The sequence below is a fragment of the Buteo buteo genome, chromosome 11 (assembly GCF_964188355.1).
Source record: "Buteo buteo chromosome 11, bButBut1.hap1.1, whole genome shotgun sequence".
NCBI classification, from domain to species: Eukaryota; Metazoa; Chordata; class Aves; order Accipitriformes; family Accipitridae; genus Buteo; species Buteo buteo.
In genome coordinates, this window is record NC_134181.1 from 38,613,537 (window position 1) to 38,625,309 (window position 11,773).

The 11,773-nt window shown below is 47.3% G+C and overlaps 2 protein-coding genes across 2 annotated transcripts; both read left to right on the top strand.

Moving 5' to 3' along the window:
• Positions 1-139: 139 nt before the first annotated feature.
• LOC142036451 (macrophage migration inhibitory factor-like) lies at positions 140-5,424 on the top strand. Its single transcript, XM_075039626.1, has 3 exons — positions 140-247; positions 4,440-4,612; positions 5,358-5,424. Exons 1-3 carry the CDS (start codon positions 140-142, stop codon positions 5,422-5,424), a joined length of 348 nt encoding a protein of 115 aa, XP_074895727.1.
• Positions 5,425-8,611: 3,187 nt separating this feature from the next.
• On the top strand, positions 8,612-11,221 carry LOC142036452 (macrophage migration inhibitory factor). Its single transcript, XM_075039627.1, has 3 exons — positions 8,612-8,835; positions 9,944-10,116; positions 10,956-11,221. Exons 1-3 carry the CDS (start codon positions 8,728-8,730, stop codon positions 11,020-11,022), a joined length of 348 nt encoding a protein of 115 aa, XP_074895728.1. The 5' UTR covers positions 8,612-8,727; the 3' UTR covers positions 11,023-11,221.
• Positions 11,222-11,773: the final 552 nt, after the last annotated feature.

The following is an 11,773-nucleotide window of genomic DNA, read 5'->3' on the forward strand; positions in this document are numbered from 1 at the left end:
GGTGCACCTGAGGAAGGCACCACTATTTAAAGGCTCCTGAGGTACTTACTAGCATGGTGGGGTGAGTTGTCTTGTAGGTGAGTTAGGAGCAAAGCTGTGTACGAGGTGAGCTGAAAGCAAGCCCTCTTGCGATCCAAAGATGCCTAAATTCATTGTTAACACAAACATTAGTAAGGATAAAGTTCCAGAGCCTTTTGTGGGGGAGCTCACCCAGCAGTTATCAAAAGCAATGGGCAAACCAGCACAGGTAAGAAGACATGCTCAAATGTTTTCCTTATTTAGTCAGTTGTGCCTATGCAATGAGCTATTTCTCAGCGACAGCCTCTATAAACTAATATACCAAATGGCTCACCAGTATTTAGAGCCTTCTCTCTGTACAGATGTCAAATGCTTGTTTGCTGTGACTTAGCTCTTTTGAGGTCTTAAAACACCTAAAGTATTTAAACTAGCTTTGCATATGATGGTATTCCATGTAGATCAAGACACTGGATGGGGGGGGGGGGCAGTATGTATACGCAGGTATCTCTGTGAATATCTCTCAAGAATCTAGCTGGCTGAAAGCAAGCCTCACCCTCTTCCTTCCTCTAACTTCCTTGCTGAGTCCTGATGAATATGTTTGTTACCTGCCACCAAATTGCTGGTACCCTAATGGTTACAGCTGAAGAAAAAAATAAGGCATTCAGCTTGCTTGGACACTTAGCAAAATGCCCATGTAACATCTTGCTACTTGTAGTCAAAACACCAGAATAAAATCTGCTTGCTGGTTTCATTAGCAAACTGAGGGATTTTTACCTGCCAAAACCCCTGGCAAGATGCTACTGAGGTAAAGTACTGAAAGACTGTTGTTAAGGGTCTTATAAGGCTTTCATTTTCTTAATTAATCCTGAAAAGTCACTAGTCACTCTATCAGTTGCTTACTGAAGACTGTTGATGAATACAAAAAACAAAGGGAAAGCTTCTCTATAGAGCTGTAAGCTTTATAACATGAGCTACTCCTCAGTTGCTGTAGCAGTAGTAACTTAAATGAATCGCCTGTAGACCTTTAGCAGCTTGGTGAAGTGTACTGTCTATGTATTCACTAGCAAATGAGTGTTTTCACAAAATGTTTCTTATTTTACTTTGGGAGTGATGCTTTGGAACTGTAGAAAGAATGAAGTACCGGTGCCTACAGAAAGGATTCTGAGGGCTCCCCAGCAAACCTTTTTCTGCCCACTGGGACATCTGAAGTTCTTGAGCAGATCTTTGCTCTTCATGGAAACAAAGTGCTCTGAAATGGTAGTCACTCTGGTCTACTTAAGATGGCAACAGATGTCTCAGAACCCCTTATCAATTGTTTGATAACTGACACAGGTGGAAGTGTCCTGAGAAGTGAAGAAGGGGGAAAAATGTACCCAAACATAAAAACCAAGTGGGATAACTGGGAATATTAGAACAAACTTCTGAATGTCATAAAAACGGTAAGAGGAAAATTAAGCAGCTGGCATGGTTTTGTCAAAACCAGGAACAGTTTAAATAGTTCCACAGTAGTGTCATGCTCAGATCTAGTCCACACTTCCAGTTAATAACTCGGTGGACTGGGTGTGCAGATGACAATAGCTTGCATGCACAGGAGACAGAGTAAGAATTCAAGAATGTAATTAGAGGTATCTTCTCAAATCAAGAAGCTTTCTTTCAATAGCTGATTAATAAGTCAAGCTGCACAAAAGACAAAGAATAATTCATATAAGCAGAACAGATTTGGGGAGCATTATGGGTTACAACACGAATAAGAGTTAAGACAATACTTGGGAGGAGAGGAATTTCATTTTTGTTGTGCACAAGGTGGAAGTAAGCCTCAGCAGGAATACTCCATCCATCCTCTCTACTGTGAGAAAGACGTAGGCAGATTAGAGATGCACCAAAGCAAAAACACTAGAGAAATAAGAGAATTCAAGGATCAACAGATATTCTGGCTCTTCTAGAATAGAGAAGGCTGAAGAAGGAGGCTGTTATGGAAAAGATGGGAACATTTTTTTTTTTCCTTCCTCTCTGGCATAAGGCAGGAAGCAGCTGGCTTAACCTGCAGCAAGATTTCAGTTAGATCTTGCAGGAAAATTTTAAAAGTTTCTGTGACTTCTAGTCAGGTTCTGCATTGGACTTGTGCCATCAATCCTACCAGTGGTGGAATGATTAGTAACACTGACATTTCTTTGACCAATTAGAAATTCTCAGTTCAGCACTGATAATTAGAATATTTCTATTTGTTATTTTGTGGCTGTAGACTTTAAAAGACAGTTTTATATGGTTGGATGTTCTCATCAAATTGATTTGATGTCAAGTTAAAAAGCCAGCTGACCTGGAGAAGCCTGGTTCTACTGTGTCTCTTCCAGGCAGATTGTTTGATGTCTGATAAAGGGGTCCCTCTTTCTCTAGGGACAGTAATGGAGCTCTATGAAATCAACCAGTCTCATTAGACATGTAGGAAATCAATCTCTGCCAAATTTGGCCAAAGCTAGTTATCTTAGGGAACAGAAGCATGTTTTAGGCTTGTATAAGCCTTGTCTCCACAGAAAGCAGGCTAAACTGTAAATGGGAGTAAGATTATTTTTTTTCCAACACATGCAGTAATATAATGAAATTCTTATGTAAAACTGATGTGTTCTATCCCTCTTCAAAAAAACCATTTTTTTATCAATCTAGCAAACAAGTACTTTCTGTTGGGGGGGGGGGGGGGGGGAGGCAGTGTGGAGTGGTGTCATCTGGTGGTTCTTGCATAACAGCTCCTGAATATAAAGCTAGAGGCCAGGGCTGGGATGCAGCTGGAACAGGTTTGTGCAGCAGTGTGGAAGGGATATGTAATGGGACTTAAAAATATACAGGGAACAACAAAGATTTTTTTTGAGGAGGACATGCAAGCTCTTCGTGACAAAGGAGGCAATAGGAAAGGGAGAGTCTTTTAGTTATAACACAGAAAGAAGGAAAGGATTAGGGTGGGCTGGAATGCAGAGCTTTCCTCTTGCAGGAAATGGTACCATTTGAAAAAAATACTGATTTTTATTTTTCATCAAACAGGTTTTTTTTCTACTGGAGAAACTGTTTCAAACATTTTCAAACTGCTCTAAGAAGAAAATAATGCTGATTAACACTTCAGCTTGATTTTTTCTTTTTAATAATAATCTGCTTCTGGGGTAGATGTTAAAGGCCTATAGGTACCTACATCTGGTATAAAACTGAGACCACAGGGTGTCCAGCCAGGGGAGAGAACAGGGCCAAGCAAGTGGTACCTCAGCAGGATCTCCTTGGCTTATCCTGTACTGCTGTGGTCTGATGCATCTTGCACCCAAACAAGCTGTAAATGACAGCTAAGGCTAATTACCCAGACAACTCCTGGTACTCAGGCTAGCTTGTTTTACCAAGAGGGTTAATTGCTGCTGAGTTTCAATGATGCGCTGCTAATAAACGTGGGTAAGAACAGAACAGAAGCCAGATGGATGCCAAAGGAACTGATCCCTGGATTCCTCCTTGTGTGGATCTGACACTGTGTATTAGCAGCAGGGAAAATTGCAGGCTGGTCATTAATATTAACATAGATACTTTCTTCTATTTTTCCTGCTATCAAGAACAAAAGTGGGATTAGGCCGTATTTTGTTTAATGAGGGGGATGTTGATTTAGACCTCTGCTGTGTCAGTTCACATGTATCTCAGCAGGGAAGACTGCAGCAGGAGCCAGTGAGGTGCAAAATCTCTCTGGAACGTAGGGCAGCAGCAATGAAATTGCACACCCCCACTTGCACCCAGCCTTCCCGCACAGGCAGGGAGAGTCCAGTGGCTCAGAGGAGGTTCTGGAGGTATTGCAGGTCGCTGAGGTCTTGGAGCACCTGAACTTTCTACCCAAAATTCAGAGTTGGTAAAGATGTTACTGCAGGGTCCTCCTTCTAACAGTGCACCTGGGCTGAGCATCCAGAACCCATCGTTCAGTAGGTAATTGGGTATACTGGGGTTGAAGGTTGCAAGACAGCAGGCAGGGAAGGATCTTTGCAACAGGGTAACTTAAGAACAAGAGTGAAACTATTTGTGTTTTAGTAAGTGGTGAAAAGCATCTCTGAGTGCCTGGGATTGCTCTCTTTTATAATTATTATTTTTACGTGCTGCTAGTACTTTTAGTTAAGAATACGGCCATTCTGCAATAGATGAAAGAACTGTGATGGCAGTGCCTGCTCCCAAAGGGTATGTTGTGGGAATATGATTGTATTTCATACCTTGTCATCTTTGACTTGCAGGAAAATGTTTAGGAAGTCTGGAAGTGCAATGAAGTACATGCAGGAGAATTTCAAAAGCTTAAGTGATAGGCATTCACCTATTTTCATTGCAGTTTAGGCACACAAATACCTTCATGGATTTTCAAAACTTTTCCTAACATGGCAAAGGAAAATAACATTCTTTTCTTATTCTTCCAACAGTATCTAGCAATACAGATCTCTCCTGATCAGCTGATGTCCTTCGGTGGCTCCACAGACCCTTGTGCTATGTGCTTTCTCTACAGCATTGGTAAGATAGGGGAGCAGGAGAACAAGGTGTACTCAAAATTGCTTTGTGACCTGCTGAACAAACAGCTGAAAATATCACCTGACAGGTGAGCTCATACAGCAACTTGTCTGACATGGCTTTCTACAGATTAAAACTATTAATCCCACACTTGTCCTTCAGTGTTCCTCTGTTAACATTCTGCTTGGAGAGGCTTACGGCCAAGTCAATAGAGCAACTCTCCAATTAAAAAGAAGAAAGGAGCAATTGCATGAGTTGCAATGCCAATACCCAAAAGCTGTAAAATTTCTCTTAGTTGAAATGATGGAGGCTCAGGCACTGCATGGACTCACAGATCTCATGTGTGCAAAACCCCAGGTACAGGCAGAATAACCTGATGTCATTAATTGATAACTTGAGTAACATGTACCAACACTTCCCAGCTGCCTGTGGGATACAAGTGAAGGTCTATTATAAAAGCTTCTGCTTAAATAAAAGCATTTCTAGTCCTTTTCCTGAAGGTACACCAATCTGCTCCAGAAATGACTGTAAATAAAACACAGCATCCTGAGATCTCCTTGAAAGAAGTAGAAAAATACCAGGAACCCCAGAATGCAAGTAGGCAAGGCATTAAAAGGGGGGAGGGGGCATGTGGAACATGCAACACTTGAACATACCTGCCAGAATTTGCAAAAGGAAATGTGTAATTTGCTGAGACGCAGTGCAGGCCTGAGAAGTGTAAAGCCCTGCGGGACAGTCTACAGTATGGCTCTGTGTGTTCTGCTGCAGGAACACCCTGGCCAGCCTGCAGTGCTCTGGTCTCAGCAACTAATGGTGTCTGCCTTCCCTTTCAGAATTTATGTCAGCTTCTTTGACATCAGTGCCGGCAACGTAGGTTGGAACAACACAACCTTTGGTTGAGGTGCCCTCAGGTGGTAACAGCTTATTCCTGAACCCTCACAGTGGTTTTTGAGCGCTGCACTTCTAGTCATGTTACCGGTATCTGGCACAAATGCAAAAGGCAGCGGTACCTTAGTTGCTGCTACCTGCTGCTGTTTAACATCTTGTCTGCTGCTTAAATAAAAGTAAAAATCCGGTAGGAGCCTTATGACTGAGACTGTCTTATTCTGGAAAGGCCTGTGGTTGAGATAGAAGGTGTTTTCTCAAAAATCTTAACAGAAGCTTTTCTTTTTTAAAAACAACTTAGTCTTTTGTGTGAAGATGAACACTCCATTTGGGTATGCCTTTGCCCTATTCATGCAGGACAGCCTGGCCAAATTTAAATACAGTTATATTGACCTGATTTCAAAATACACTTACATTTAAGTCAATAGATGTGGCTATCCATGTGGCATATGGCCCTCCCTTCAAAAAGAGGAAAGACATGATTGCCTCTTATTTGAAAGGGATGGATTGCAGACCAGGTCTTCCTTAACACTACATGCACCTTTAGCTGCTTAGCAGAAAAACTCATGCTGCAAGAGTCTCCCAGGGCTCCGGATAGGCAGAGGGAGTAAGTGGAAAAACCCACTGTTCACTGTTCTGCCCTCCCCTTTTCATCCATTGAACAATTTGCAGTGACAGTGAAGATTAGAGCACAGCTCAAAATGAGGCAGAGGCACAGTGAGCCATTCCCAGAGGCCAAAGCAATGAATTACTTACAAAAGGAAGATTTCCATATAAATACTTATTATTCAAGCCCTGGGTCAAATAAGAGCATTTGCTTCCAGAGTGAAACAGAAAGACTGAGTACAGATCTGTTTCCTGAATCTCTAAAATTAGGTGTATTGTGACTTTTTTTTTTTTTTCTGGAAGAACAAACCCACCTCACCCCTGTTCTGAGCTCTGTTGTGAACATCCCATTTTGTCCCTATCACAGCTTTGCTTTGCAGCCACAGTCTTTAAATACAAGCCTGTACCTCAACCTGCAAAAATGCTTTGTTCAGATAACAAATGAAAGCTGCTTTGGTGAAGCAAAGCAGCACAGCCAATGAAGCAACATGCTACTTGGCACCTAAATGCAGCGTATCTTATTAAATATTTTTCATTCCATTTAATGCCTTGCAGAGCTGCCCAAGGAAGAAAGACATGGCACAAGGTAGGTAGTCTTTTGGCAGAATTGCTTGTGGAGAATGGCTACGAAGCCCTTAAACACAGCAGAACTTTCCATGGGGAGGCAGTTCCCTTTTCCAGAAATCAGTCTGCCTTCTTCATAGAGCCACCTGGTCAAAGAATGCTGCCTCTGTCTGTTCTTGAAGACACAGCACCAGCATTCTCTGATGTTATTCCGGTTCCTCCTTCCCAGTCCAGTTGCTTTGTGCTCAGGTTTTGACTGTGATGCATGTGGGTATGTACAATGGCAACCTGTGAATGCCCCAGCCCTGCTATTTGCAGTCAGCCTCCAGAAAAGGCTTCAGCCTGCCCCACATATCTTCTGAAGCCTTTCTATGCTAGGTGCTTTCAGAGTTATTCTCAGAGCATCCAAACCCTGAAATGTGTGATCCTAAGGTACCTCATGGCACTAGTACAATTAAGACCACCTCTACTAGCTAATAGTCCTTATACCCTCTAAAAGGGAATGTAAAAGCTTTCTTTGTCTCTGGCACATCATTAGACTGCTCTTTAGTATATTTCTGCAAAACAATTTACCTTGCAGTTTTTTGCTCTTAGACACATTTTTTTTCATTGCTCCTATTTTAATTACAGGCGATTGTGGTTTAAAACAGATGCTGTTCACCAAGAAAATGTATTACGAATGCATGAGTGTGGAGCAATCACTGGAGCAAGGAGTGCGCACGAGTACACTGGTATTTGGTTAACTTCTAAAGATGCATCTTTAGAAGCTATGAAAATGTATGCACTGCTTCTTCCATAGTCAAGGGGGCAAAGGAAAATGAAAACACAGATGTGTCTCTGTTGTGTGGCAGCATGGCCAGGGTCTGCCGCTTTGGGCCTGGCAGGCTGCAGAGCAAGCACACTGGTGGTGCCAGAATTCCCACCCCACCTCCATGCAACAACTCTGGGAGGCACTACACAATGGCAGGGAGCTGACGATATTAGTTCTCAATAACACTGTTAATCACTAAAAAAATAAATGCTCTGGTCCTGCCAGTTCTCAGTCTTCTAGCCTGTGCCACTCCAAAGCATTCCCATACAATACTGTCCCTTACTTTTTGTTCAGGGCTACATATGTTCACATGTGTAACATGTATGTATGGTCAAGCTTTCTAGCAGCAGCAGCGCTGGGACTTTGTTAAAAACTAATACGTGCTCGATTTCTGCGTGTAAAAATGTCTGTGTGGAGAGGGCTCTGGGCCTGATCCTCCTTAGCCTTCCCGTGAGTCATTCCAAACAGCACAGCAGAGCTGCGCCGCAGTCACGGCGGTGTAATAGGCAGGGTGGGGAGTCGTGCCCTCTGCAGCGTACGTGCATCGCATCACACAGCCCAGCAGAAGGCTCATCTCGCAGGCTGCCTCTCACCTCCGAGTAGACACGCACCGTTTCATTTCTAAGCAAAACCAGATCGTTTCTGCCTTTTTCCAGCAGAAAAATATGCTGTGAAAATGAGGATGCTGAGGAGTAACAGATCACTCCCAATTTGATTGAAAAACGTTAGAGAATAATTAACACGTCGGCAAGTCAGACGTTTCTCTTACATCCTGTTAAAGCTATGCACGCAGTTAAAACAAAAACCGTACAAACGTGCCTTCATTTTGCAAAAGAAAAAAATTCCCTTCGGAGCCAGGGCAAGTATCCCTTTTTGCAACTGCCAAGCTAGGGCCTCTAGCCCTTTTTGGCCCCGATCCTGCAAAAGCCAGTGGGAGTACTACAGTGGTAGGACCACATGCGCTGATACCAGGTTATGTATGAATTGCCCAGAGCGGCAGGACTCAGTTCCAGGGAGGAGCTACACCAACCCCCCCCCCCCCAAAATGCTCGATGGTAGTAACAAAGCAAACAAATCGCGGCGGAAAGGGGGGAAGAGCTCTGGCCGGGACGCTGCCGCGGGAGGGAAGCCGTAAGCCGCAGCAAGGGCAGCAGACGAGGGAAGGGGGGGGCAGTCCCCCCCGCCCCGCTCCCTCCCCTCCCCGCCGGGCGCGGCCCCTTTAAGGCCGGCGCGGCTCCGCGCCCACTAAAAGCGCTGCCGCCGCCGCCGCCTCGTTCCACTCTGCCGCCGCCGTCGGTCCCTCCGCATCGCACCGTTCCGCTCCCGCCGCCGCCACCATGCCTATGTTCGCCATCCAGACCAATGTCTGCAAGGACGCCGTGCCCGACAGCCTGCTGGGCGACCTCACCCAGCAGCTGGCCAAGGCCACCGGCAAGCCCGCGCAGGTGAGGGCGGGCCGTGGGGCCCGCTGCCGCCGGAGGCGGAGGGCCGCGGCCCGGCGGCAGCGTGGGGCCGCCCCGGCGGGGGCTGGGCAGGGAGCGGGGCGAGCACGTGTGCGGCGCCCGGCGGGAGGGTCGGCGGGCCCGGCGCCGAGGGGAAGGCCCCGGCGGGGCGGCCGCGGGGCTGCGCCCGCTCTCTCGCCCACCCGGGGCGAAGCGGGGATGGGCGGAGGGGCCGAGGGCGGCGTCTGCGGGCACAACGGCACTGCGGGCCCCGCCGCTCCGAGGGAAGGGGCTGGTGCCCGTTCCCCCACCTCGGCAGCCCTCCGGGGGTGGGGCGGCGAGGGAGCCGCGGCGCGGCGGCGGGCCTCCCGCTGCCTCCGTCTGCGCTGCAGCCCGTCCCCAGGCCCATCGGCCTGGCCGCCCGGAGCAGCGGCGTGACCTACGGTAAATTCGGTGCTCGATTACCTACAACGCCGGAGATTTGTCCGCGCTTGTGCCCGGGACTCGGGATTTCGGCCGCGGAGCTGTGCCAGCGGCACGTCTGGGGGAAGGGGCTGGTATCTGCCATGCCGGGGAACCTGGCAAAACGAAGTAACGGATACCAGAGCTCTCCTCCGGGCTGCCTCCTCCCCTCGAGCTGCTCCCGGTTATCCCGGGATCAGATAAGGCCCCTCTTGAGCCAGATCACTGCAGCCTGAGAAGCCAAAGCCCCCTAAGGCTGAATTGCAGACAGGCGCGGTGGCTCAGTCAGTGATTTGAGGGTGTGAATTTTGGCACACAAATACGGTTTTAAGGCCTTTACCTCCAGCCACGTGCCCTTTGCCCTGCGCAGCGGCAGTGCTGTGGCGGGCAGGAGTACCCGTCTCGCCTGTGGCTTTGCACAAACACAACCTTCGTTCTGAGAGCCAGGCTCGGGGGGATCCACACAGCATGCACTGCCGTGCCACCCGTGTGGGCTGCAGCCACTGAGACTGGCAGAGGGCAGCGCTGGGGAGCTGCGTGGGCCACAATACAGCACACAACTGTGCTGTGTAAAGTTGGTACCTAAAACAAGTTTGCATCAGGAGAGAGAAGGCGAGATTCGCTGTAACTGTTTGTTCTCTTGCCACAGTACATCGCTGTGCACATCGTACCTGATCAGATGATGTCCTTCGGGGGCTCCACCGATCCCTGCGCGCTCTGCAGCCTTTACAGCATCGGCAAAATAGGAGGGCAGCAGAACAAGACTTACACCAAGCTCCTGTGTGATCTGATCTCTAAGCACTTGCATGTATCTGCAGACAGGTAAGGCTGGGATGTGATTTTAACCTTATTTTTTTGGCTTTCTGAAACTGCTTTTATTTTAAAATACAAAGAGCCAGGAATAAGTCTGTGTGTTTGAGAAAAAAACAAGTGATCGTTTGCAGTGTTTTCATGTCCAGTTAAGAGTTTGATGCCTACATCTTTCCCGTGAGAGTCCTCTGTTAAATGGCTTCCTGTTCTCAGAGTAGAGAAAAATACCAGAGGTCTGACAAGTTGTACGGCGTGTCTTTCACCCCTGAGGTGTGGTGTCCTCTGGTGATGGGAGGCTGAAAGCACAAGGGAGGAGCAGTAACGGGGCTGGAGCTGAAAGACAAAAGTAGAAACCAGCAAGCTGTGAACAGCTCCCTTGCAGGCTGCGGAGCCTTGGGAGAGTGTCTGCGTACAGCGGTGAAGGTCGGGAAGAGCCTGCTGCCAGTGACATGCTGGGGTTGGAACGGAGAAGTGCAGAGCCAGCCCCGAGGGCCTGTTTGGTTTTCGTAAGGCTGCTTGTCTGTTTGACACGTGTGAAGGACTGCAGCATTTGGAAACAAAAGGGTTTGATCTCAAATATCTTTACAGGCTGCTAACCAAGAGCTGTCTGGTGTCTGGACAGTCGAAGAATTTGTATTTTAAAAAAGAAAAAAAGTACAATTCTAGGGACTCTGAGGAATATTGACTGTTTGGAGGCTGCACCAGAGAAGTTAGCTAGATTTCAGTAAAAATTAAGCTTGAAATTTCTTGAGAGGAATGGGAAGCACCATCCCCTGTCTTGTTGTCCTGCCTCGCTCATTATTTATATAAATGAGTTAAGGTCATTGTGTCTTCCTGTGCCTCTTCTGCAGGGTGTACATCAACTACTTTGACATGAACGCTGCCAACGTGGGCTGGAATGGCTCCACCTTTGCGTAGAGCTCTCCCGGCTGTCTGAAGAGGCTGCTCCTGGACCTACCCTCATCCTGCCCCTTAGCAGAGACCACCGCACAAATGGCCCTGTGTTGCATTTTGTGCACTCTCACAGATCGATGGCTCCTTGCTAGTGTGTTTAAATATTGCTGCTTCAACATTCCTGTTTTCTCTGTGTAGAAAACAAATAAAGATTTAGAAGTAAGCTGTCTGGTGTAGGTTTTGGTGCATTGGGGATGGAGCTGGGCAATCAGCAACATATCTGTTTCACTCTGCTGAAGCAAACAAAAGGAACACTTTGAGCTTGCTTCTGTGTCTCAGACATGGTATTTCACAGCACACTTAGACTGAGTGGCATGTGCCTGACAGCACTCCAGGGTCATTTTTACCTTGCTGGGCTCGAGGCTGTGGGTGCCTTCAGGGTTTCTTGTTGCTCTGAGTTTTGTTTGGGTTTTTTTTGGCTGTGTCCTCCGTTGCCACAGCGGAAGCAGTCCTTGGGCCAGCCCTGTGCTTGCTGCTTCAGGGAGGCTTTCCTTTAACAACGTGCTACCTGTTTGGGGCCAAGCAAATCAAGTTGAAACGCTGCCATCCACATTGCTTACGCTGGCTCCCTCCAGGCCGCCAGGGGTGGCCCTCAGTGCTGCGGTAAGCCTCTTGCTCTCTGCCTGCAAGTCCCCACAGTGATGCTGCGCTCTCCTGGGCCACCGTGTCGGGGTGGGGGGGGACCCGCGGCTGTGAGGTACTTTTCTCCCCTCAG

Excerpts from the sequence above, each read along its gene's own strand:
- LOC142036452 (XM_075039627.1), top strand. The coding sequence starts at position 8,728 with ATGCCTATGTTCGCCATCCAGACCAATGTCTGCAAGGACGCCGTGCCC. Across the intron at positions 8,836-9,943 it reads CCACCGGCAAGCCCGCGCAG|TACATCGCTGTGCACATCGT; the intron begins GTGAGGGCGGGC and ends CTCTTGCCACAG. Across the intron at positions 10,117-10,955 it reads TTGCATGTATCTGCAGACAG|GGTGTACATCAACTACTTTG; the intron begins GTAAGGCTGGGA and ends CCTCTTCTGCAG.
- LOC142036451 (XM_075039626.1), top strand. The coding sequence starts at position 140 with ATGCCTAAATTCATTGTTAACACAAACATTAGTAAGGATAAAGTTCCA. Across the intron at positions 248-4,439 it reads CAATGGGCAAACCAGCACAG|TATCTAGCAATACAGATCTC; the intron begins GTAAGAAGACAT and ends TTCTTCCAACAG. Across the intron at positions 4,613-5,357 it reads CTGAAAATATCACCTGACAG|AATTTATGTCAGCTTCTTTG; the intron begins GTGAGCTCATAC and ends CTTCCCTTTCAG.